Source organism: Carassius auratus, chromosome 10, assembly GCF_003368295.1.
Source record: "Carassius auratus strain Wakin chromosome 10, ASM336829v1, whole genome shotgun sequence".
Classification (NCBI taxonomy): domain Eukaryota; kingdom Metazoa; phylum Chordata; class Actinopteri; order Cypriniformes; family Cyprinidae; genus Carassius; species Carassius auratus.
In genome coordinates, this window is record NC_039252.1 from 18,348,764 (window position 1) to 18,376,431 (window position 27,668).

At 34.1% G+C, this 27,668-nt stretch overlaps 3 protein-coding genes across 3 annotated transcripts in view; 2 read left to right on the top strand and 1 right to left on the bottom strand.

Annotated features, from left to right (window-relative positions):
• Positions 1-6,794: 6,794 nt before the first annotated feature.
• Positions 6,795-9,150, top strand: pnx (posterior neuron-specific homeobox). The gene is made up of 2 exons (XM_026274662.1): positions 6,795-7,124; positions 7,846-9,150. The coding sequence occupies exons 1-2, from the start codon at positions 6,965-6,967 to the stop codon at positions 8,256-8,258; spliced, it is 573 nt and encodes a 190-aa protein (XP_026130447.1). The 5' UTR covers positions 6,795-6,964; the 3' UTR covers positions 8,259-9,150.
• Positions 9,151-10,492: 1,342 nt separating this feature from the next.
• On the top strand, positions 10,493-27,605 carry aebp1a (AE binding protein 1a). The gene is made up of 20 exons (XM_026274189.1): positions 10,493-11,027; positions 12,435-12,692; positions 12,783-12,839; positions 13,440-13,517; positions 14,335-14,418; positions 14,698-14,760; positions 14,864-14,923; positions 15,662-15,739; positions 16,086-16,195; positions 17,103-17,242; positions 17,330-17,414; positions 18,320-18,464; positions 21,582-21,661; positions 21,844-21,967; positions 22,622-22,818; positions 22,916-23,089; positions 23,706-24,084; positions 25,101-25,240; positions 25,388-25,487; positions 26,821-27,605. The coding sequence occupies exons 1-20, from the start codon at positions 10,757-10,759 to the stop codon at positions 27,321-27,323; spliced, it is 3,126 nt and encodes a 1,041-aa protein (XP_026129974.1). The 5' UTR covers positions 10,493-10,756; the 3' UTR covers positions 27,324-27,605.
• The window catches only part of LOC113110164 (cell division cycle and apoptosis regulator protein 1-like), a 29,461-nt gene continuing 17,539 nt past the window's right edge, over positions 15,747-27,668 (bottom strand). Inside the window, exon 8 of the mRNA XM_026274195.1 lies at positions 15,747-15,997. Coding sequence (XP_026129980.1) covers positions 15,979-15,997 — 19 coding nt within the window. The 3' untranslated portion in view covers positions 15,747-15,978. The remainder of the gene's footprint in view (positions 15,998-27,668) is intronic.

Here is a 27,668-nt window from a genome sequence, read left to right on the forward strand (position 1 = left end):
CTAAAAAGGTTATATAATGACAAGAAAGACACACGCCACACCAGCACTAGTAGCTATGACTTCATCATGTAACTTTACATTAGCCTAGATGCCTGCACTTTTTAGGCACAATTTGTTTAGTTTTTGAATACACTTGATACGGTTAAAAGCACATCATTAAAACAAAAAATGTGAGTACACATATCACACCTAAACACGCATGGAAAACGTAATTAGAACTAGCTACTAAATTAGTTAAAAATGCCTATCCATATACAGCTATGATTCGCGAACCCCAAACTGACTCAAATGATTCGCGAACCAGCTCCGAACTCCCGAAATGACTCAAATGATTCAAGCTCCCAAACTGACTCAAATGATTCGCGAACCCGCTTTGAACTCCCGAACTGACTCAAATGATTCGCAAACCCGCTACGAACTCCCGAACTGATTCAAATGATTCACGATCCCGCTCCGAACTCCCGAACTCACTCAAATAATTCGCGAACCCGCTCCAAACTCCCGAAATGACTCAAATGATTGACGCTCCGAAGTCCCTGACTCAAATGATTCGCTAACCCGCTTTGAACTCCCGAACTGATTCAAATGATTCGCTAACCCGCTTTGAACTCCCGAACTGATTCAAATGATTCGCGAACCCGCTTTGAACTCCCGAAATGACTCAAATGATTCACGCTCCGAACTCCCTGACTAAAATGATTCGCGAACCTGCTACGAACTCCCGAACTGATTCAAATTATTCTCGAACCCGCTCCGAACTCTCCGAACTCTCATTAGTAATTAAGTTGTCAATGTTTCTTCAGCGGATTTACACTAAAGCATGAAAGAGCCTGAACTGCAACAGTGTCACAAGTTGCCTTACATTGGTAAGTTTTGTTGTGCTTGTTACAAACTGTTAAATTTTGTGTTTTCTGATCCTAAGCTTAGTTTTTAACTGCAGATAGTGCTCTAAGATTATGCAAACTCAGCCCTATACAGAACAGAACAGCCATACAATCTGAGACATACAGCCAAATCAAGTTTTTGATGACATCCATGAATAAAAGTCATGTGGGTTTGGAACAACAAAGGTAAACAAGTAAATGGTGACATAATTTTTTTTTTTTTTGGGGGGGGGGGGGGGGGGGTGAATGCTTTAATTCTACTGATGATTGATTTTCAGTTATTTGTGCTATGTTACTTCTAAATATTTTTCCTTAGATGAACTGTCTTTTGCTCATTTCAGCAAACAAAAAGATGCAAGACTGCAAACTTTCCAGTACTCCTGTGTATTGATAATCCAGTTTCCACCCAGTCCCAGGAGGTTTGTCTGTTTTATCCATCTTCACTAAAACGTCTTAAAATTGCTTGGTTATTGACCAGTAATGCTAGGAGATTGTAGATATACAATAGGAATTGTGTTAATTACTACGTTTTTCAGATTATATTAAACCTGGAAAATATTGGAGAAGATCAATTAAGTTTTCAGGAGCACATTACTGTGATAAATGCCGAACTACGTAAAAGACAACTTGACTACACAAACATATAAAAAATCTAATGAGATGCGCTCTTTTTAAAAGAGTTGATTAAATGACAAAATCAACATGTGAGGTCATGGACATGTTCCCATTTCTTGCAAGGGTTCCACAACTTGTGAGTATTTGTTTTTAGTGTTTTTTCCTTTGAGTTTAGTATGTCCACTGCATTTTCCTTTTTTTTTGTATGAATAAAAAGTCAAAATTGTTTTAATGAATTTTTCTTTCTTTTTTCTTTTTTTCTGTTTTTGGTAGCTGCTGCATGAAGTGAAGATGCATAGGAAGATGTTTGGGAAGGACCTTCATCTTAATCTAGAGACTGCTCTTCAAGTTCTGATTAATGCATTAAGCAGACGTGACTTATAGTGCATTCTGATTGGCTAAAGGTGTGCATTAAAGAATTTGATTCACAGGTAGTTCCAGTCAGTTTAATTACAATGAAAGTTTAATTAGCTGCTGCAATGACATACATGCAAACAAAACACTTGCACACGGAGATCGGAGATTTAACTTTTAAGTAATGTGAACTGAGACATTTTGCATTTAATTTTTTTCATTTTTACAACCTCAGCTGCATTGCTTCACTGCCATTCATAAATCCTCTCCTAATAAAGTGTCCAATGTAAGCATACTTCAGAATCTCAGCAGAAGTACTTAGATTTTTGGGGTTCAGAAAATGATCTGAACTTGAGTTCCAAACTGTATGACGTTCATTGTTATGAGCAGATATTTGAGATGCCATCATTTTAAAGAATTGACAGCCACAATCACTTGATTGCATGTAGCTCTGTTAATGTGATAACAAAATTAAATAAAAATGTCTTGCTCTTGTAGAATAATGTTCTAATAAAGAATGTTTTACTTTTATTGACAGTAGTTTTGTAATATCAGGAGAAATACAAAGATGTTAAAATTGAGAGAGGGCTGCTCAGTTTCTCTCAAAAACATTTGCACAATTTAAATGAAAGATGTGGAGGCAAAGCATCACTGATGCATTTTTTTTAAGCAACCGGCCTTTAGATCGAGCATTCTGCATGCTTTAAATCAGATACAGAAATGATGTAGCTCGAACGAATAACATTTTTATTTAAATTAACAACAGAGAGAAAGTGAGAAACTGCATGTGTGAATAATGTTTGTGTAGTGTCTCTTCAACAATCAAGCTGCAAGTTTAGTTAAATCAAAAACAGATACATTGTTGCTTTTTTCAGTATGCTATCCAAGCTATGTTATTAATGAATAATTGATCTTGAAGTTTCTGTGGTCATGATTGTTTGTGAGTTGTGTGTGCAACCGAGCCAGTGAATTTGCCTTTCCACTGTGGTAAAACATGGTCAGTCACATCCCTAATTGTTTGGAAGAAAGTATGCAAGATTTTAAGTTATTTCACAAATAATTTATATGTTTTTCCAACTTGCAGGAATCAGTAAAGCCAGCTCCCATTTTTTCATGAAGCTTCAAACCTCCTCCATGCAAAAAGAGCCAGCATCAATATGGAGGGGGTCAACATTGTGAGCGCAGAAATGGATGTGATGGAGGCAATGGAGTTCCTCTTTGCTGATTATTTTATTTTCATTGTGGAATACCCCAAGCACATCACTCACATGATGAATTTTGTTGAGCAATACCTGATAGGGCTGCACGATTCTGGATAAATTGAGAATCACGATTTTTTGATCTCATATAGAGATCACGATTCTCCTTCGATTCTTTATTATTATTATTACTATTAACATTATCATTATCACAAGTATATAAATTAATTATTTTATTTTGCAAGGATTCTTTAAATTGATCAAGTGTGACAAAGACATTTATAACAAAATATTTCTATTACACACAATTATTGTTCTTCTGAACTTTCTATCAAAGAAACCTGAAAAAAATCTAATCATCTGTTTTCAACATAATAATAATAATAATAATAATAATAATAATAATAATGTTTTTTTGAACGGCAAAACAGCATATTAGAATGATTTCTGAAGATCATGTGACACTGAAGACTGGAGTAATGATGCTGCAAATACAGCTGCACATCACAGAAATAAATTGCATTTTAAAATACATTCAAGTGAAAGCAGTTATTTTAAATGGTAAATATTTCAAAACTTTACTGTTTTTGCTGTACTTTGGATCAGATAAATATAGTTTGGTGAGCAGAAGAGACTTTAAAAAAACATTACACATCTTATGGTTCAAAAACTTTTGACTGGTAGTATATATATAATATATTTAAAACCCCAGTTTTTTTAATATTAGAATGATGAAAAAGTTGTTTAGATCACTGATTCAACGACTCACTCATAAACCTACTACACTTGTTTCATTTCTGGATGAATCGGGGTTTTTGAACGATTCTCTTGAATGAAAAATTAATTCATTGACAAATAAATTAAGACACTTGTCGCCACCTATTGGTGAAACAATGCAATCGACACAAACGTTATTTAAAGCGCAGTACTTTCAAAAGGGGATTTGTTATATTTTGATCGCTGCCATGTAGACATCAATGTTTATATTTAAACTATAAACTTTATCCCAGTATTTCTGTGATAATATAAATGACTGTAAGACAGATATAATACTGTGTAGTTGAAAAGACTGTTTGTGAAGATGTTTCTTAACCAAACATGGTAAGAGCTCTCTCTGTGTCAGCGGCAGTGCGCGCACGGATTTGAATGATCCGGTAAGACTTTGTCAAAGGTTTAACAGACTCAGGGAATCATTGTCTTTTAGAAATGAGATCGAGATCGCGATCTTTTAACGATTAATCGTGCAGCTCTAATACCTGTTTAAACTCTACAGAAGCCAAAAAAAAAAAAAAAAACTGTCTGTCCCAGTGCTCAAAATGTATAATCAATTATCATAATAGTTTTTGATATTTCGTGAATAGTGCTAATGTAAATTTGTAAATATGAGGCGTTTGATGTTATTCTGAAATGCTGATCTGAATTTTAATTTGAGTGATATTAATGTAAAATTGTAGATTTGAAGTATTTGATGTTCTGAAATCTGGATCTGAATTGTAATCTATGTATTCACATTGTTTATGAGTGATATCAATATGAATTTGTAGATTTGAAGTACTTCTACATCTGTATATTTCCATTGTGAGTTGTTCTAACCCTGATGGGAATTTAGATTAATCTTTATATTTGCATTATTTATTAGTGATAGATTAATGTAATTTTTAAATGGACTTATTTTGTAATATGTAGATGTAGGTGAAATTTTATTTTACATTATTTATGAGATTTTTTAAATGGTTGGTGTTTTAAGGTTGATTTGTATATTAAAAGCCTTGAATTTTTGAAATTACAGTAGCATTCTTTCAGTAATAGTAATTATTTTTTTTAATATAAATAAATGACTTCTGTGCACTTTGGGTGTGTTTTTTTCAGTATTCATGGGTGACTTTTTTGTCAATTATATGAAATATTTAATCCGGAAAGGACAAAAAAATAATCATGAATGAACCCCTAAAAGGTTCCATATAAAACCATAACCTTAGTTATGATTACTTTGTAATCATAACAAAGTGTTTAAAAAAATAGAGTATGAAACTTTCAAGATTATGTATCCAGCACGATAAAATCAACATACTTCAGAGCATTTCAAGGTAATTTCAAGCATTTTTCAAAATAATAGGCCTGCATTAAAATCCACTTTGGTGACCCATGCGGTGGTCAATAATTGATACGAGTTTAACTTCAAAAGAGTGTCAGACAGAAGCAGCGCAGGTTAATGAGGTTAATGGGTTTTGAGCTGCAGCGCTGGAGATCTTCTGCTGTGTGATGAAGCTGAAGGCCCCTCGCTGATACTCCTCCTCATCCTCACCGCTGGGACAAAGGCGCAGGTCAGGCAGGGTCACAGACACGGGTGACATCTGCTAATTGTCCCGGTGGGCCGGCGAAGCCTCGAGCAGTGAATACCAGCAGTATAGATGGTGCTGACGGCTGGCAGCTGCCGCCGAGGGCCACCTCTGGAGCCTTCAGCCATTATTTACAGCATCATAAGACCTTTGTCTGGAGGCTCCTACTGAGCACACACTCATCCTGCAGGAGACCAGCACTCTTTCTGCCGCATTAGATCCATTACAACATTAAATCAACCTACAAAAAACTTTATTTGCATGCATAAGTGGTATATTTAACATGGCTATTAAAACAATTACACATACTTTTACACACAGTCTAAAGCACTCCATGAGAGAATCCATGCATTTTGTATTCAGTTATATTTTATTGAAATGCTTAACTGTTGCTCAGTTTTGTGCAGAGCAGATAGACGCACAGAGTCTGTCTATTTCTATCAGTTTTATCTTTGGTTTGAATAAAGAATCTTTTATTTTATTTTATTTTTTTATTATTAAATGATGCAAATATTATGTCAATTAAAACAAATACACATAAATATACACCAAAGGACAAAATATATTTCTACATATAAAGCTTTTTTTTAAAAGTGCGTAATAAATGATAAAATACAGGTATTTTGCATTCAGTTGTATTGCAAACATATTTTCATTTTAAATAAAATTATTTGTGTATTTAATTTTGTATCTGTATTTCAATATTTAAAAAATAAATGTATTTTTAATTATTGTATGAAATGATACAATATTATATGGCAATTAAAACAAATACACATGAATACACAAAATGATTATATATATATATATATATATATATATATATCCTATATAAAAAATGTGAATGCATTTCTAAAGGTTATTTTAAATGTGTAAATACAATTATTTTGTTTTGAAATATTTAACTGTTGCTCATTTTTGTCCTTTTAAAGAAAAATGTGTCTGTTGGTTTTGATATTCATTTATAAAAACATTTTACTACTGTATTCCATTCAAATGTATTGCTTTTTTATTCGGTCACTTGAATTATTGAATCTGAATCATAAAATATAATATATATATATATATATATATATATATATATATATATATATATATTAAAATATTATTATATTATATTACATAAATATATTATTTTTATCACAATTATTTTATGTTTTGCATCCCAATTTGTATTATTCAATATTTATTATGTAGCCTAAATATTTTATTAAATAAAACGGTTTTCTCATGTCTTCAAAGCAAGTAACTTTAAAGTATTTTTCTTCTGGAAGACTTTAGTCGATTAATTAGCATCACAACAGCTTCTCACGCGCTCGACCGCCGTAAAATCACACAATTGCAAATAACGACAAGCTCTGGTACAAAAAACGACACGACTCTTCAGAAGAGGGCACATTTTAACCAGATGCAGGGCAATAAATGGCAAAGGAAGCGTGTCACCCACTGAGACACATTCAGATGTTAAAGCGTGTAAAGGAGGAGTTTGAGATCTTTAAACATGTTAATTTTACACGCGTCTGTCTGAGCTGTATATAAGCGATCTGCTCAGATATCACGGGATTCAGAGTTTATGGACACACTTGAAGAGACTGTCAGGATGCATGAAGAAACTGGCAATTCACCAGTGCTGGGAAAAACCTCTTTTTCCATCGCAGACATTCTGGATCCCTCCAAATTTACCGGGAAACATCAGGAGACGCAGAGAGACGTCAACACGCGGGAAAACTCAAGTGAGTCTCAGCCATTCGTGCATTTCAAAAACTTAAATAGCATAGCAGAGCAACATATTTCACTGTACGTTCTGTAAACAAAACATCTTTTAGAAAGTAAGCTGTGTACGGCATCAAAAAAAAAATCAATTTTCTAATCTTCGAATTAAAAATTGTACAGAAGAGGACTCTGTCTAATCACTTTTCTCGCGCGTCCTCACGTGACTTTTTCGAGATCGATCATAAAGGAAAGAAAAAACACTCGGGGACGGACGAAAGTCACGTGGCTTAATCAAGCATGTATCATCTTTATATATGCATATATTTATATATGCATCCCAAAATATATATTACATTTTCAAATATTTTGTATTACGTTTTAATTGTGTTAGCTCTATTTCTTTTTTATTATTTTTTACTTAATCAAAATAAATCATAAAGGAAAGAGAATCAAAACAAAACTTATGCAATGTAAACTTTTTAAACCCTTTTTTTAATAAGAGAAAAAAACTTGACGATAAATCACAATGCAAATAAACAGTCGGACAGACGGACGAAAGTCACGTGGCTTGATCAAGCATTTATCATCTTTATATCATTTATTTAAAAAAAAAAACATTTTTTTTTCAAAACTTTGTGTTATCATGTTTTAATGTTATCTTTTTTCCTTTTTTTTACTTAAAATAATTATACATATATAAAATAACATTATATATTTTTTATATATTTTCTTACATTTCAGTTTGTTCACTTGCAAATAAAGACAGTGCAAAGACGACGGAATCTGAAAACCCAGCAGATTCAAACAGTGTTTCTGGCGCGAAGGGGAAATCGAAGCGGATCCGCACCGCGTTCACACTGGATCAGCTGCGCATCCTGGAGCGAAGCTTCCAGAACAGCCACTATCTGTCAGTGTTTGAGCGCCACTGCATCGCCACGGCCCTCCGTCTCTCCGAAACACAGGTCAAGATCTGGTTCCAGAACCGACGCACCAAATGGAAGAAGGAACAAGAAGGTCATGGAGGAGAGGAGCAGAAACACTGCGCACATCCAGCATTCATGCAAAACTCTTGTATTTATGCGCTGCCTGGACATCACGCAAACCCTGTGCATTATTACACACCACCTCACCACCACACCCTCGTGATGTTCTGATCTTATTTTACTGTCTACTTCTTTTGGGATGAGACCAAGAGACTGATCTGAAGAATCAAGATTTTTTTAAATCTGTAAATTAGAACCCATAAATGTTCTTGAAGCATTTCCGTTGAAGAAAGTTTATTTTAAGGAATGAATGAACACTAGCAATATATTTAATGTAATATTTAATGTCTGTTTATGGTAATAATATGTATAATGTCATTTACATTTGTATTTTATACCACATTTTAAAGTAAGTGAATGTAAGAGGCACAATAAAGTTTATATTTTTTTTGCATTTTTTACTACTTTTTTTAGCGGTATAAAACCGATCGTTTTGCTGTTTAATATTGAAAACGTGTGTCTTACCATATCAGTTTAATGTATTATGTTATGAGCAAACACTGGTTTGTAATGCAAACAGTTTTACCGTTTAGTGCACGTTGTTATTCTTCTCATTATTTCCCGCAGCTAATGAACCGGAAGTCTTACACATAGGCTCACTTCACTTAATTTATTTTTTTACAGTACACAAAAAAATACAACACTAATATTTGGGTTTTATTTTTTTTACTTTATTAGATTTTATATTTACTTTAATAATTTTAAAACCTAAAATCAGACACAATTTATTTTTTTATTTTTATTTTTTTTAACACAGATGAAAGTGAAGCGCGTCATTGAATAAAGTGTCACAGTTTTGAAACCGGCCGCACGTAACCTAAATGTATGCTTTTAGTTTGAATGGAATTTTTGTCAATATGAACCGCTGATATGGCATTATCAGGTGTTGGTAAACAAATGATCCAAAATTATTTTTCTCCAGCGCATGTTTTATTTCATTCGCGCATGCGCACCTGCCCACGTGCATCCCTGTCGACGCTGATATTTACACTCTAAACATTGATTTTTAGTAGTTTTTGTGGGCGTGTTTTTGTGACATCAGGACACAACTTTGTATAATGACATAGGCATGACACAGGTATTACAGGTTTTCTGACACAGGTTTTTTTTTTGAGAAAGTAAAAATGCACAAAGTTTCCTGTGAGGGTTAGGTGTAGGGTTGGTGTAGGGCCATAGAATATACAGTTTGTACAGTATAAAAACCATTATGCCTATGGGATGTTCCCACTTTTCACAAAAACAAATGTGTGTGTGTGTGTGAAAATGTGTACATTTTATATATTAAATTCAATCATCAGTCTTTCTACTTAAATGTAAAAAAGAACATAACTCATAAACGAGTGAATAAAAAGCAGACTGATTTTCATATGGAGAGCAGAAAGATGTGTCAGACAGGAAATCAAATGATAAGCACAGAAGTGACTCACAGCTAGTCTCCTGGCTCATGATGGAAGAAGATGATGAACATGAGCAAACGTTTAAAATTACTCCAAATGAGTCAAACAGGAACACATCTGTCTGTATTTTTGCACATGGATTCGATTAACATCAGATGTCCACTGGCACATCAATAAATAGTTGCTTTTCATGGTTTTAAGAGAACCATATAGTAGTTTCTTTTATTTTCCAGATTGTGAATCAGTTTGCTTCATGCCAGTCGAAGCAGGAATGGAGTCTTAAAAAATATATATTAGCTCTTCAAGGCAAACATGCTCGAAAACCACTGAAGATTAAGAGAAAAAAAAAATATATATATATATATATAAAGAAGGAACAACTGATAGAGTGCTATTTCTGCAAACAAGACTCTCTTCAAAGAAAATATATGGCAAATTTAAGAATTATTAAGTTTTAACAAACACATTATCCAAAACATCTAATTATTGCAATGTGATATATATATATATAATGTTACAAAAGATCCTATTTCAAATAAATGCTGTTCTTTTGAAATGTTTATTCATAAAAAGAATCCTGACAAATTAAATGTATCAGTTTTTCCACATGAAATATGTAGCAGCGTAACTGTTTTCAACATTGTGATAATAATCAGATATGTTTCTTGATTATATTACAATGATTTCTGAAGGATCATGTGTCACTAAGTATGCTGAAAATTCAGCTTTGAATAAAATATTTTATAATAGAAAACATCTATTCTAAATTGTAATAATATTTCACAATATTATCGTTTTATGTGTAATTTTGATCTAAAATATGCAGCCTTGGTGAGCAAAAAATCTTTGGAAGGGTTGAGAGTGTACTTACCTCCCTCTCTCTCTCTCTCTCTCTCTCTCTGTCTCTCAGTCTCCTCCTCTTTTTCTCTGTGGGTTTTGTCCTCCTCCTCACTCACTCAGAGGGGGATGTCAGCGGAATTCCATTCCACTAGAAGAGAGGAAAAACTGCCACAATCCACATTACATGCGACCTCCACGCTAGCTCCACTGAGTCCATCTCCAGCAGTCTCCAAACATTTGGATGAACTAGTTTTCACAGACAATCTGACGAGTCCCGGCTGACTAGCTTTTGTTTTTCCAAAACACTTAGTACTGAAAAAGACACCATCTCTAAACTGTAGAAGAATTTGGTGTAGAAGATTGCAGAGGAGCATGCAGGCACCGAGGGTTCCTCTGTGTGCAGCTTTATTTGCTCTGTGCTGGATTTTGACATTGGTTATCAATGAAGAGTTGGTTAATGCTGCCAAGCCCAACCAGAGAACAAGAAGCATCCAACTGAGCCAAAACAGTGGGATTCATTCAAAAAGAGAAGATCTACAGGATGGATTTTCAGAAGACACTCAGATGGATGAACCTGGAGAAGAGGAGATGGTTGAAAAACAAAAACCGAAGGGTAAAAAGACACCTGAGGAGCAATTAGCTGGTGAGTTGTTTTATAAAATGCTGAACATTTAGTAGAATAAGACATTTAGACTGTATTTGGTGAGGATTTTGGTGGATGCAGCCCAGTTTCATGCAGGAGAAGAAGGCTGTGCTTTGTCATGATGACAAATAACTGGCTTAACCAAAAGCTTCGCTGGCTCCTTTGAGGTTATGCAACATTTTTTTAGTGAAACCATGACTGGTCAGTCCACTGACATACTTTATGCTGCTGTTTTTTTCTTCTTCTTTTTGTCTTTCATCTGGAAAAAAAACTGTGATGAAGGGGGCATGTGGGAAAGAAATTACAGTTTTGGGCTAGGAAAGGGTTGAATGAGAATCACAGATGGTTTTTGAAAACATTACGGGCCTTGAATACGAAAACAAACCTTCTACAGGCTTCTCTGTCCTGTGAGGTTTGGGAAACACAGACAGGAAGAGAGACGGAGCCGACATTTGGTTTGAATTGAAACACTCGCTTAAATCTGATCTGTTTGAGACAGCAGTGTGTGTGTGTGTGTGTGTGTGTGACAGCTCTCCTTCAGTCGCATGGCCTGAAAATCATCAACAAAAGGAAGTTACACAGCATCCTGAGGGAGTTATAATTGCTCTTTTATAGCTCGGAAGATCTCAATCATCTTGCATTGAAGTATCAACTTTGTCTCACATGATTCTCCCAAACTTTCTGAGCCAATTTGCTGTAAAATGAATGTGGAGCATTATTGAGACACTAACAAATTACTGCATGTTTTCCTCAAAAGAAAAAGCATAAAGTCTCAATTTTCAGTATTTAATTACATTGCATGTCTAGAAAAAACATTTTAAATATAGTAAAAAGATCTTTCGACAACTCTGTGCTGACAGTAAGCATTTAAACATAAGCTTGTGTAGTAATTCATCCACGCTAAGCAGTGATTTATTTATTTTTCCAATGGTCTGGATTTAATCAGATAGTATTTCAAGCTTTGCTTTCTCCGTCAGAGTGTTTTCAGAAGTTTATGACAACTGTAAAACTTTCTAAAAGCTTTGATTTGTTAAATGTGAACAACTATGTTTGACATAATTCCAATATGTCAGTGTGACTTCTTCATGTGAAGATAAAACACCATCTGTACAAAAGAAAAGCACCAGGTAAGAGTTTAGTTGTTTTTGTTTACATTTTTGGGGAGTGTATCAGAGTATCTGTTTTATGGAAAAGCATCATATCTTTTAACATGCATTCACAGATAAAGACAAATATAGCTGAAACCAAACCAAAAAAAAATTGACCCTTTTTGTTTGTCAGCAGGACTTTTCGTTAGAGCCTTTATGCATGTAATTCATTAATTCTTGGACAGTTGTGATTTAAGGGTATAGAAAAACAACCCAAACTTGCATGACAGTGGTTATCATTTCCTCATTTGTTGTCTAGCCAAGGCAAAGAAGGCGGCTGAGAAGGAAGCCAAAGCTAAGAAACCGAAGCCCACCAAAAAACCCAAACCCCCAAAACCAACAAAGAAACCCAAGCCACCAAAGCCCACCAAGAAACCCAAGCCTCCAAAACCCACCAAAAAGCCAAAAGCACCAAAGCCCACCACAACACCAACGACTAAAACAACTAAACCAACCAGAAAGCCAACCATGGAGGAAGAGGAGGAGAAACTGATGCGGGAGCTGGGATGGGACACGTGTATGTTTGCACAACCTTCAACACATTATTATTTTAAAGTAAATGCTATTGTGGTCTTTAAAAGTCTTTAAATACAGTCTCTGTGCTCAGTATTTCCAACAGATCCAAAGGAAACAGAGACTGAGAAACCCATTGGCCCAGATCATGGTATGACAACAAATACAACACAACACACTTACAATTAAAACCTTCTGAGCTAATTTTAGATCTTGAAATCTTTGGAGCTGTTTGAAAACTCAGAATGAGAGTGGGTCTAATTATAAGTCACTGGCTGACGGACTTCCTGAGGAGTGTAAACATTATTAAAAAAAAATCCCACACACTTACATTAAAGAAGGACTTGAGTCCAGATCTTGAGCGTGGAGAAGAAACCACATAGAAATCATGAGCATAATGCATACTTTACCTTTAATTTCATATGGCCTCAATTAGACAGGATGTAAAAATTGAATTAGTAGTCTTGGGTTGTTGTGTACAGAGCACATTAAGGCTGGAATACATTACATGACTTTTACACTAGGTATACACTTAGTGTACACTTTGTAGATGCTTGCAAAGGAAAAACAAACCCTAAAAATAATGTGTTGTAAAATCACCCCAAAATATAAAACACGTATGACCTCTCTCAATTGGATGGAATTAAATCTGTACATACAAATATTGTATTCCAGCCTTTTAGCTGCCTTTTCTGTTCAAAACACTGCTATTCACACTTTGTCTCTGGTTTCTTTGGTATTTAACCTACAGTAGACGTCCACAGCAAGAAAGACGCGTTTACACCGCCTACAATCAAAGAGCACGATCCGGATTACTGGGACGCCCGACGTATGTTTGCAGCAGCATACACACACTCCTAAAAAGTTTCTTTACTAGCAAATTTGGCTTCACGAGGAAATTCCATTGAACTTTTCCAATGTACTTAACCATGTCAAAGTCCCTTTAAGACAAGTCATATCACTAGGCGGCCATCTTTGAAACACCTCTCAAATGGGGAAACATCAAATTCTCCAAAACTTTTCACTAAGCTTACAATAAAATTTCATGTTTGAAACCACCAAAGAAATCTGAAAACAACTGTGCCATAAATGTTGTAATTTTAGCTCAAACAGAGTAATAAAAAGCTTATTTCTCTGGTTAGATCAGTGAGTATATATCTATGCTGAGTATCCTTAAGCATCAGAGAAAGTGCTTTAAAAATCTAGTCTTTGAACTTGCATTTTTGCAGTAGCTCTATATAGCCTCACTGTTTAATAGTAATTAGTTGGTGAGGTGGATTTACTTACTATAAACCTTTTACACATTTCTCAGCAGCGGTAGTCGGCATAGTTGGTCAAAGTTTGAGGGCAGTATATTGGAGAGTACCTCATTTTTTGCATTCCCATTTGCTCAAACAGCAAAAGAAAAACTCATGTTTTCACGGAAAACAATTGAGAGAGCAGTCAGAAAAGAAAACGATGTCAAATTCACCGTCCCCCTCTTAGACGCTGCACTAGAAACACTGTTAGCGTAAACTTTTTTTTTTTTTTACTTTGATGCAAAGGTGATATAATACAAGGTATAGTGTTATACATATACATACATGTTTAAAAAAAATCTAAAAGTCTGAAAATACCAATAATTATTAACTATTATCATCTGACAGATGAAGTTCCAGAACCCGACCTCATCCCTAAAGTCAAGAAGCCGGCTAGCACTGATGACCCAAGTATATATTTACCTATCCCAGGTAATTAAGCACCAATTTACACCAGAAAAGTCTGGGAAAGATGACACTTGTAGAAAAAAAAAAAAAAAAACTGCCATGTAACAAAACACTCAGTGTGGAGTTCTGCACCCACAAACATCACTCACATTTTATTCAGACAAAATTTTAAAACTGATTTTACATGCAATTTAATTTATGCACTAAGGTGAAATGCAAAAAGGAAATGCAATGCAAATAAATAACATGTTGTATTCTCTTTCAATCACATTTGTCAAATGAATTATTTTTTTTCCTATCTAGAGGAATCTACTAGCACTCCTCGAACAGTTGCCCCTTGGTATGAGGAATATGATTATTCTGACTGTACGTTGGCACCATTTCAATCTTTTCTATGAAATCTGCTTAAATCTGTCATTTCGAATGCTTAGTATATTTTATCCTAATTTGCTTCTTTCTGAAAATTTAGTGGCGGCAAAGAAGCTGGAGGAAGAGCTGGAAAAAGCAAGAAAGGCCAAAGAGGAGAAGGGTGTGTAAATCAGTTTAATGTTTGTTGAAATGAAAGAGAATCTGCTTTTATTGCATGTGTGCTGTAGGTTGTGGCTTGTTTTTGGGTGGTCTGCAGTAAATGAGAAGTAGTGAAAAATGCCTTTTGATTTATTCATTAGAAAGTATTTAGCTGTCCGGTTAGTATTTTTGTTAAAGATTTACTTTGGCAAAACAATTAATAAATAAATAAATAAATTCAGCAATGCATGACTTTGTTTCTTTAAGCAATATATATATATATATATACACACACACACACACACACACTTATTTTTGGCGAAATCCCATATGTTCTTAATTCATTGATAATTATAAGCAGGATATATTCATAAAAAGATGGAAAATGATTAAATAATCATAAATTACAAACTAATCGAGTTCAGTTTTTTAATGCACATTTACCTTTCTTTATTTTCAGTGTTTTTTTTTTTGTTTGTTTTTTTTTTTGCACTGAAGAAAATAGTTTGCTTTTTATTTTACCATATTTAGCTCTCTAAAGCAACAGTGCTAGAACTGACTGAAATTATTTGATTTATAATTAAACTTGTTTTTCTTACCCATTGGCAGTTATTTGACAGATATTTCTTGTTTTTTTTTCACGGGAAAACTGGAGACAAATACATGTTTTTTGCTGGCATTTATTGAATAGATTTACTATGAAACGAGGCTAAAAACGACCAACTATTTCGAGTCTCAGTCTCTCCATTCCTTTACACAGCGGAAAAACTACGGAAGATGTGGGAAGAGGAGGAGGAGGAGAAGAGAAAGCAGACGGTTCCTCATGCAGAGCCAAAGAGTGAGTATTTCTGGAAAACAGCCACAAAACATATTATAATCAGAGCAGAAACACACGGCCTCTTTAGAGAAGAGGATTTTTGTGAGCGCAGACTTGGTATTCTGTGAGTTCAGTGAACAAACTCTGAGCCCAAGGCAGAGCCGACATGTTCTTCCCACGCAAAGGTTTAGGTTTCCAGCTGGAGTTCAGCCTTTTGGACTCAGACTAAAACCACTGCTGGCTCCAGCTTCAGCCTTTGTTCAGCACAACTGGTTTCCTCTGTAAAAAATGAAAGACAGTCAGTGTCTAAAATACAGCTGTCAGTGCTCCAATCACCGAAAGAATGAGACTATTTCCTGTCTTTCAGAGTGTCCTCCTCTTGGCATGGAGTCTCATCGAGTGGAGGATGATCAGATTATGGCATCTTCTATGTCTCATCATGGATATTCGGCTCTGAGAGGACGTCTGAACATGCAGGTACTTAAACAGTCATACCATCTTATAGTTTTACAATTATCCAGATGTTGCATATTGATAACAGCTGTGCCAAAAAAAAAAATGTTTTGTTTGTATCTTTATGATTTAACGCCATGCGAGCTACGAAGATTTTTAAATGTGTTCTTAGATAAAAATTCTAAAACTAGATCTGGCCATAAAAAAAACTTTTCATAAAGTCAACCGAAAAATAAAGAGTAAAGCAGCACTTTGTTCTGTGTTCAGAATTAGCACAATGTTTATAATGGTAACTTATTTATAATAATACATTTTATTAAAATTCTAGAGCACCAAAAGCTACATAGTGATGATTTAAACAATTACAATCCATCAAAATATGCTTCAAAGATAATTAATTGTGGCAAAAAGAACATAAAGGAGGATCTTTTCCCGCCAACAGAAATCTATGGGTTAGTCTGAAATATTATATTCGACAAGAAAAGTGTAGACAATATGAATTGAATAAGATTATGAACATTTTACACCAACTACAAGATTGATTTTGTATAGTTTGTATGTTTTACATTTAAAATTGAATTTCATCAATTAAAAAAAGAAGAGCAAATATGCTTAAAAATACTCCAATGCTTTATCTTGTTCTAGTACAACCTATAATTAAAATTAAGATATATTTATCTGAGAAATAAAAATGATTTATCAAACTAAAATAATAAACAGGATTATTTAATATTTTAAATCAAAAACAGATTACTTCCAAACTGACTAGAGCAGCTAAGTATAAGACATATTGAGCTTTGGTGCTCATATGAGCAATGCATGCTTAAGTCTGGCTTGCATCATTTTCTAATCTCCCCTCTTCATAACTTGAGGGAATATCTGTATATGAATGCAAGAAAATAAATTGATTTTGAAGTGATCCCGTTTCCAGAGTTCAGCTGATGAGGATGATGTCTACGGCGGAGCGTGGTGTGCTGATACAGAAGAGAAGGAGCACTGGTTTCAGGTGAACGCACATCGAGAGGTTGAGTTCACCGGCGTCATCACGCAGGGCAGGAGCTCGGATACACAGTAAGACATCATTTAAAACATTTGGACTCTTTCTGATCACAGGAAAGAAAATGAGACGCCTAACTTGCAAACCATTCTCTCTTTTAGTGATGACTTTGTGTCGTCGTATTTCGTGGCCTTCAGTAACGACAGTCGTGATTGGACGGTGCTTCATGATGGTTATGCTGAGTGGGTCAGTTCACACATACTTCATGTTAAAACAGCATAAATCTACAGAGGTGGACAAAATGATAAGAACACTAGTATTTCCAGCAGTTAAAAATGGTTTAATGTCAGTTATTTCTGTCTTTTGCTGTAGTGTGTCAGTAGGAAATATCAGATTGCATTTCCAAACATTCATTTTTCCATTAATTGGAATAATACAGCAAGATTTGAGTTTGCTTCACATACAGATCTGATCTGATCATCATCAGCCTGTCTGTAGTGACATGAAGAAAAACAAACTGAGACTCAATCCAGAAGAACTGTGCAAACATCTCCAAGATGCTTCAAAAAAACCATCCTGCAAAGCTACAGTGCTGTTAAACGTTTAGACACTTGTGTAAAAATGCTGTAGGATGAGGATGCTGTCAAACTAATGTCATAAATGGATTTTCTTTATCAGTTAACTTCTGTTAACTAAATTATTTTAACATTTGGTGTGAGCATCCTTTGCGTTTAAAGCAGCTTTTAGCGCATCGTTTTTCAGGATGTTTTCTTGAAGCATCTTGGAGATGTTGCCACAGTTCTTCTGGATTGAGTCTGTTCTGTTTCTTCATCTTATTCCAGACATATTGATGATGATCAGATCAGATCTCTGAGTGAAGCAAACAAAAATCTCACTGGATTATTACAATTAATGGAAAAAATTAATGTTTGGAAATGCAATCTGATATTTCCTACTGACACACTACAGCAAAAGATATAAAAACTGACTTAACACTATTGCTTTAGCTGGAGAAAATACTAGTGTTCTAATCATTTTGGCCACCTCTGTATATTATAATCAAACATCATGCATCCAAATTAAATTTTGAGATTTTGACTTGTTTTAATACTTGGTTTTTGCCAAATTCTGTTGTTGTTTTTATTCTACAGCTCTTTTATGGGAATGTGGATAAAGACACTCCAGTAATGACCGAGTTCTCGTATCCAGTTGTGGCGCGTTACATCCGTATCCTCCCGCAGAGCTGGAACGGCAGTCTGTGTATGAGGCTGGAGGTGCTCGGCTGCCCATTACCCAGTAAGCACTGCAGCTCTCACCTTAGTCTGACAGAGTACTCATTAGTTTGATATAATGCTACAAAATACATTTATATGCTATCAGTCCAAATTATGACATAAAAAGTCATAATTACGAGATAAAAGGTCTAAATTATGGCATACTAAATCATGAATTTAAAAGTCTGAACTGACATACTTCTGAAATAAAATGTAAATTCTGAGACAGTCATAATTATGGAATAAAAGTCATAATTATGAGATAAATGTCATAATTATGTGATAAAGTCATAATTAAGAGATAAAAAGTCATACATACAATATAAAAGGTCTACATTATGTGATAAAAAGTCATAATTATAAGATAAAAAGTCATACAAGATAAAAAGGTCTAAATAATGTGATAAAAAGTCATAATTATGAGATAAAAAGTCATAATTATGTGATAAAAAAAATCATAATTAAGAGATAAAAGGTCTAAATTATGGAATACTTTATCATTAATTAAAAAGTCTAAACTGACATACTTAGACATAATTCTGAGATAAAATGTAAGTTCTGAGACAATCATAATTATGAGATTATGAGTCATAATTAAAAGATAAAAAGGTCATAATTACAAGATAAAAGGTCTAAATTATAGAATACTAAATCATGAATTACAAAAAGTCTAAACTGACATACTAAATCATAAATTTGAGATAAAAAGTCATGATTATGAGATAAACTGAAATTACATACTAAATCATGATTATGAAATAAAGCTCAGTTAAAAGTAATAACTGTAATACAAAGTCTAAATTATGGCATACTAAATCATAATTCTGAGATAAATTTAAATGACATACTAAATTATAATTCTGATATAAAAGCCAAAATTATGAGTTAAAAATACATTATTGTGATAAACGTTCTAAATAATGACATTCTAATTCATGAGTAAAAACGTCTAAATTGACGAACTAAATCATAATTATGAGCAGTGTTGTGATAGTTACTAAGAAATAGTAACTAGTTACAGCTACTAGTCACTTAATTCAAAAAGTAACTCAATTACTTTGTTGATTACTTACACCAAAAAGTAATGCATTACTGTTAAAAGTAAATTTTTTAAAGAACTTTCTTTAATGTTTCCCATTAATGCGCTTTTATGCGTTATGGTCTATACAAACACAAAGTAAAACAGAAAGTATTTTTAAACATTATTTTGATTGAGGCAGACCAGCACAAACTGAATATTGTATATCACAAGGATTTCTGAAATAAATAACAAAACACCTGAATAATATATTCAGAATAAAAAACTAAAGTGGCTTCTGCATCATAAAAGCTGTTGGGCTGAGCCCTGAAAAATGTTCCTTTCACAGCTTAAGTATGAAAACTATCAACAATGGACAACATAACACAAACATTTTGAAATAAATAAATGAAAGCAATCTGAATTATTCAGAATCAATTTCGAGAAACAAATATACATATATACACACACACACACACACACACACACATATATATATATATATATATATATATATATATATAAATGCTGTTTCAAAATTAAATCTATGTTATCATGCTAAGGAGCTGACTGAAAGCCGGCGACTCCACAGTAGAGACAGGCTGCATGTTTTCAACAATGTTTCACCTGTATGAGAAAAACATACAGAGAATCACTTAAGAGACTTTGCTGTAGACCCATTCAACATAATGATATTCATTAAAACTGTATGTTAACATGTAGGAGCTTGCTGCATGAATCCGTGAGTAGGCTACAGTTTACAAATCCATGGGAACTGATTGCGAAAGTGTGGCGCAGATTATGAATTTGTGGGTACATATTCAAAAACCGAGGGTACGGTTTACAAAATCTGAGCACACTGATTGGATCCTACAATGCGTCGCTGCTGCAAACAGGTTAGGCTGCACTTCAGTCAAAATTAATTAATAAAAAAAAAAGTAACGGACAATGCATGGTAACGGTAACAGAGTTAATTTATTTAAAAAGTAATGCGTTACAGTATTAGTTACTGTCAAAGTAACTGCGTTACAGTAACGCGTTACTGCCCAACACTGGACAACACTCTTAGAAAAAAGGGTTAATTGGGGTTCTATATAACTCGCTTTGAACTCCCGAACTGACTCAAATGATTCGCAAACCCGCTACGAACTCCAAAATTGACTCAAATGATTTGCGAACACTAAACTCACTCAAATGATTCGCGAACCCGCTCCGAACTCCCGAACTGACTCAAATGATTCACAATCCGAACTCCCAAGCAGACTCAAATGATTCGCGAACCCACTCCGAACTCCCAATCTGACTTAATTGATTCGCGAACCACACACTAACTAAAATGATTCGCCAACCTGCTCCAAAACCTGCTCCAAACTGTCAATTTTGAGATGTATTTATGGGTTATAATTATGAGATAAATTTGCATGACAATTATGTCAGTCATAAATTATGAAATAAAATGTAATGATTTAAAAAGTAATAATTATGGTAAAAATAAGTTATGGCATACAGAGTAATTTTTCTGAGATAAATTTAAATGACATAGGCCTACTAAATCATAATTATCAAAAGTCTAAATTATGAATATTAATTGTAGTTAAAAACAAATCTGTATTATGACATACTTAGCCATAATTCTGAGACAAAGTATGTCAGATGAGATATGACACACTAAGTCATAATTCTGAGAAAAAAAGCTAAATTTTGACAATTTATGGAAAATGACATACTTATAAGCATGACATGAAAATTAAATAATGTCACACAAAGTCATGAGACAAAAAAAATCTAAATTGACATACTGTCAAAATTATATTGACTTTATATTTCTTTTAATCTCATAATATTGATTCATCATGATCAGAATTTTTGACATTTTATTAATAATGTCATTTATTTATTTACAATAATTTTATACTTTAAATGCCAGAATTGTTATGTTTTATTTTCTAATTAAAACATTTTAATGTCATGCATGATTATGATGTTCCAGCGTATTAGTTTTTCTATGGGTCTCTATAATCAAGTCATAAAAAAAAAAAATTGATATGTCATTTTTAAATACATTTGTAATCATATTTTTGTCACATAAGTCTAATAGCTCAAATGATTTTCTCTTTCCAGCTAGTTATCCAACCGAGAACGATGTTCCACCGACAGATGATCTTGATTACAGGCATCACAACTACAAAGAGATGAGACAGGTGAGACGTTTACAGCCACACAGCTATTTTCAAGGTCACTGGGGTCAACGCTGAGGTTCAGAAACACGTCAAAACATGTCCATGTGTGAAGTTTGAACTCTATCTTGTGACTCTTTTGTGGTTTTGTTGAAAAGCTGCTATCCTGCGAGAGTTTTCATGTAAATGTGTATGTATATAAACAGATGATGAAGATGATCAACGAAGAATGTCCCAACATCACCAGAATATACAACATTGGAAAAAGCTCTCAAGGGCTGAAGATGTACGCAATGGAAATCTCAGACAACCCTGGAGAACACGAGACAGGTAGTTTCCAAGAGGGCTACATCAATAAACAAAACCAAAAACTGTTACTCTAAATAAAATGAGTGTCCTTTAAATTTCTTATTAGTCTAGAATGAGAGCAAAAATGCTTCTATTTTACAGTTTTCTAATTCAATAATAAAAACATTTTGTCCATGTCCCTGGAGCACAAAACCAGTTTTAAGTCTCGGGTATATTTGTAGCAATAGTCAACAATACATTGCATGGGTCAAAATAGATTTTTCTTTTATGACAAATCATTAGGATATTAAGTAAAGATCATGTACCATTAAGATAATTTGTAAATATCCTACTGTAAATATGTAAAAACTTAATTTATGCATTGCTAAGAACTTCATTTGAACAACTTTAAAGGTGATTTTTTTTCAACCAAAATACTGTCAGAGCCTAACAAACCATAGACCAATGGAAAGCTTAATTTATTCAGCTTTCAGATTATGCATATTGAAATACGTACCCTTATGATGGTTTTGTGGTCTAGTGCCATATATTTAGTTTAACAATTCAAGTTAAAAGTTCCCATGTTTTCAATGTGGTTTCAACCTTTTTCAACCTCATTGTGTACAAATACAGTTGTTTACAAAATGTTAGTTTGCTAAGTTTTATTTCAATTTAAACTAACCTTGTTTTTAAAAGGTGAGCCCGAATTCCGTTACACAGCAGGGCTTCATGGGAACGAAGTTCTGGGCAGGGAACTTTTGTTGCTCTTGATGCAGTTCCTCTGTAAGGAATACAATGATGACAATCCACGAGTCCACCGCCTTGTGGAGAGCGCACGCATCCATCTAGTGCCCTCGCTGAACCCTGATGCTTATGAGCTGGCCTATGAGATGGTGAGACAAACTTTTCAAACAAACATTCCCTGTTCTCCACCCATGCATTTCTCTTTATCATGCGAGTATTTATTTGGGCGGATGCTTGTTTGTCTAGGGCTCTGAGATGGGGAACTGGGCTTTGGGCCACTGGACAGAGGAGGGATATGATATTTTCCAGAACTTCCCAGACCTAAACAGTATTCTGTGGGGTGCGGAGGACAGGGGATGGGTGCCACGGGTCATTCCCAATCACCACATTCCCATTCCTGAGAATTTTCTCAATGGCTCTGTGAGTAAAATGTTTTAAGGAGTTATGTTGTATGTTGTATTAAGGAGTTAAGTTTTGTAACAGAACGAAAATGTTTTAGAGGCAAAAGAAAATGTGTCTTCAACAAATGCAACGTTTTTGTTGGAACACAATAGTTTTGTAAGATACGCAAATGTTTTGGAGGTTAAAGCAGATGTTTTGTAAATTAACGCAAAACTTTTCAGTGAACATAATATTTTGCAAATGAATGCAAAAGCAATAAAAATATTTCCCCCCCCCAATCTTATATTTTTTTTCTCACCGTGTCCCAATATCTAAACATGCAAAATATTTTAACTTACTTACACAAGATGTATTTACATTTAAGAGTGAAGTTTATGCTAAAAGATAAGAACAAATAAATTGCCAATGGGGTAAGAAAAACTGTCTTAGCATATTATTTTCTATATTATCAAATGTATATTGCTGTAAATATGTTTGGATACTTTAGCTGGAAACCAAACCTTGATACAATTATTCATAACGAAAACTAATATTGAACAGAACTCAGTATATTATTCATAATCATGATCTGGAGGCAGCGTGTCAGTACTTTTGAGTTTCAGAGTTTCATTTACTTAACAAATCTAAACTCTAGGTCGCTGCTGAAACTAAGGCAATCATCAGTTGGATGGAGAGGACGCCGTTTGTTTTGGGCGCTAATCTTCAGGGCGGAGAGAAGCTCGTCACGTACCCCTTCGACATGCAGCGTCCACCGCGGGCCACAGACGACAGAGGAGGTCAGTCGGTGCACGAGTACCAGCACATGAACGAAGAAACCTGGGCCAGGATTCAGCGACAGAACGAGGGCGCTCTCCGCGAAACGGCGGACGAAAACCTGTTCCGCTGGCTCGCGATGACGTACGCGCACAGCCACCTGACCATGACGGAAAACCAGCGCGGCTCCTGTCACACGGATGACGTCACGGGAGGCCAGGGCATCATCAACCGCGCCAGCTGGAAGCCGGTTGTGGGCAGTATGTGATGATAAGAAGTTTAACCGTATAGTTTTCTTTCTTTCTTTTTTTCTCCTCTTCAAAAAATACATTTATATATTTTTTTCCGTTTAACAGAGCATTTTATACAATTAAGAATATTAATTTTCCCGTTCCACCCATGAAAACCCTTACCGCCAAAATAATTAAACAAACAAACAAGCAAAAAATTACAAAATCAATAATAAGAATAAACAATTTTAAAAGAATTCAAATAAAAAAAAGAAAAACTTTGCAATATTGTACACATTTACAGATGGATAATGCCATTGTAGAAATAATAAAAATAAATAATAAATAGATTAGTGCTGTCAAACGATTAATCGCATCCAAAATAATGTTTTTTGTGTACGTACTATACTCATGTGTACTGTGTTTATTTATTATGTGCATATAAATACAAACATACAGTGATATTTACATGTATATACATTTATATTTTATAGTATATAAAATACATTTAATATATAAACGTAGCATATTTTTCTTAAATATATACAAGCGTGTTTGTATTTAAATGCACATAATAAAAACACAGTACAGACTCATAATGTCGACAAAAACTTACAATTAATAGCGATTAATCGTTTGACAGCATTAAAATAAATACACAGATAATAATACAATTCAATACTCTAAACATTCATAAATATAAAACCAATCAACACTGGTGATCACAATTAGATCTCCACAAATCTCTTTGTAATGATCAGTTAAGGGGGAGAGTCTTCATCTTTTTAGAAATATGTGATCATAGGTCTCAGAACTGTGTAAATGCAACGAAAAAAAGTCCATTAAACATGCACTAAAACACTTTTTACAAGCCAATTACAAATGTAGATAGCAACACTAATTATAAGACACTGTGCTATTATAATTCCTCTGTAGGTCTGCAGAAATATTTGTTGCATTGACATAGAAAACTAATTTTTTTCTATAAATAAAATGACAACATATCCTCTCATCTTTCACAATTTCACTTTTCTGTGTTGCTTTAGGCATGAATGACTTCAGCTATCTTCACACCAACTGCTTTGAGATTTCCATCTTTCTTGGGTGTGATAAGTTTCCTCATGAAAGCGAATTGGCATCGGAGTGGGAAAACAACCGAGAGGCTCTTCTGGCTTTCATTGAGCAGGTTATAAAACACATACACATCAGATCTCTTTGTGGCATAGTGGCTGAAGCCATGAGGTGGACGGATGCAGAATTTATATTTCCAGATAAAATGTACATTTTAAAACAGCGACAAAGCTTTAAAAACGGTTGATCATTTGACCCACAGGTGCATCGAGGCATTAAAGGAGTTGTGAGAGACGTCGATGGGAATCTTCTAGCAAATGCCACGGTGTCAGTGGAAGGAATCAAACATGATGTCAAAACAGGTAACCAATTCATATTAAAGCCTGTTTTTTCACCATAAAATAAAAAATATTGCAATTCGCAATTTCGCAATTCTGTCTTTTTTTTCCCCTCTGAATTTGCGAGTTTGCATCTTGACTTAATTTCTCACAATTCTGACTTTTTTGTGTGCTGCCAAACGATTAATCGCAATTAATTGCATCCAAAATAAAAGTTTTTACTTACATAATATATCTGTGTGTACTGTGCATATATATTATGTATATATAAACACACACATACAGTATATATTTCAAAAATATTTACATGTATATATTTATATTCATAGAATTTATATATATATATATATATATATATATATATATATATATATATATATTTTTTTTTTTTTTAATATATAAGCATAGCTTTTTTATTAAATATGTACATGAATGTGTGTGTATTTATATACAGTAAACATAATCACTATATACTATGTGAACAAAAACTTGTATTTTGGATTAATTGTGATTAATCATTTCACACCACTACTTTTTTATATTATATTATTTCATTTTATATCATATCGTTTTATTCTTTATTCTTTTTATTCTTTTTATTATTCGTATATATTTATTTTTAAATTTCGACAAAAAACTTAGACAAATTATATCCAAACTTTTATTTCTATTTCAAATTTATTGTCACAATTTTGAATTACCTTCTCAAAAAACTTTTTCTTTAACCTGTTAATTGTCACTCACATTTTTGAACATAGGCATGATCCAAACCTAAATTTTTATAATGCATTACTGAAAACATTTTGTAAGATGATTCTGATGTACCATTTTCATTGTAATGCAATGTTTAAACTTAAAATGGGTTTCAAAGGATGCATTTTGAGATTTAAAGTTTTCAAGTGATATATAATTTCTGATGATTTCTTAAGTGTGATAGAGAAAAAGGCAACAAAGAAGACTTTTTTGACAAAGGTCAGAACTCCTGTTATGATGTAGGTTCTTGCTATAAATTAATCTATTCCTTTTCCTACATGATTTTTTTACAAAAAAAGATTGGTAAAATATCTAGTTAGAAGTCTTAGACCTTTCCAGCGATATATAGTTTGTCATGATTAGATTAGGATTTAATTGTAATATGGTGAAGAAAACGTTGGGGACCCACAGAGGGGCCAGGTGGCAGTTAACAGGTTAAATTGCAAGTTTGTATGAGAATTGACTTTCAAATTTATTATTTGATGTATTGTATTATTATTTGTCAGTGGTTCGGCCCGACCAAATAAGTAGGGAATTGCTGCTTTGATGTGGCATATTTTTGTTTAGTATGGTATATTAATCCAAACTTCTTCTTTTTTTAAAGCTGCCACTGGCGATTACTGGCGGCTTCTCAACCCGGGCGAGTATCGTGTTACTGCAAGAGCTGATGGTTATTCTTCTCAGACTCGTCTTTGCATTGTGGGATATGATGCTAATGCAACACCCTGCAGCTTCACTCTGACCAAATCCAACTGGGCTCGAATTCAACAAATCATGGCCCAGGGGAGGAAGAGGCCAAGACTGATTGCCAACACCCCTGTGAACCCCAACAACCGTGTCAACGTAGAGAGCACAGGGGCCGCTGAGGGCCCCCAGAACGAACGTCTGCGCCGTCTGCGACTGATGCGCATGCGGAAGCTGCGTATGGAGAGGATGAAAGCCAGCACGACCACAGAGATGACCACAACAACGACGACTCCGACAACCACACTTCCACCCACCACAACAGAAACCTCAACTATAGACACCTGGTTTGACCAGTGGTTTGATGTGGAAAGCGCACCAACTCAGGATTATAACTTTGAGTACAGAATAGATGAAGATTAGAGAAGGATTGTATGGAAATGTGTGGAATATTGCCCCTTTAAGCTTAAAGCATTCAGGCTCTTACATTACAGATCACGCTCTCTGTGGAACACAGTAAAAAAGACAGAAATATCATTCTTATTTAATTCAGGGGGTCTTTTGTGAGTGATCACGAGAATGAAGCATTACTATTGAATGATGGCAAAAAATTAGCTTTTTCTGAGCTGTCTTCAAATAACATGCTTGTTTGTGTACACAAATATTATAATGTGCACATGTTTTCTAATAAAAAGTCTCAATTTATCATTGTGTTATTGACTCACTTATGCACAATCAGTATTTATATATACAAATATAGCTCAGTGG

What these genes read in the sequence shown, in the direction of transcription:
- pnx (XM_026274662.1), top strand. Translation starts at nt 6,965, where the DNA reads ATGGACACACTTGAAGAGACTGTCAGGATGCATGAAGAAACTGGCAAT. An exon ending in CAACACGCGGGAAAACTCAA is followed by an intron (nt 7,125 to 7,845) that starts GTGAGTCTCAGC and finishes CTTACATTTCAG; the next exon opens with TTTGTTCACTTGCAAATAAA.
- aebp1a (XM_026274189.1), top strand. Translation starts at nt 10,757, where the DNA reads ATGCAGGCACCGAGGGTTCCTCTGTGTGCAGCTTTATTTGCTCTGTGC. An exon ending in TATATATTTACCTATCCCAG is followed by an intron (nt 14,419 to 14,697) that starts GTAATTAAGCAC and finishes TTTCCTATCTAG; the next exon opens with AGGAATCTACTAGCACTCCT. An exon ending in AAAGGCCAAAGAGGAGAAGG is followed by an intron (nt 14,924 to 15,661) that starts GTGTGTAAATCA and finishes TCCTTTACACAG; the next exon opens with CGGAAAAACTACGGAAGATG.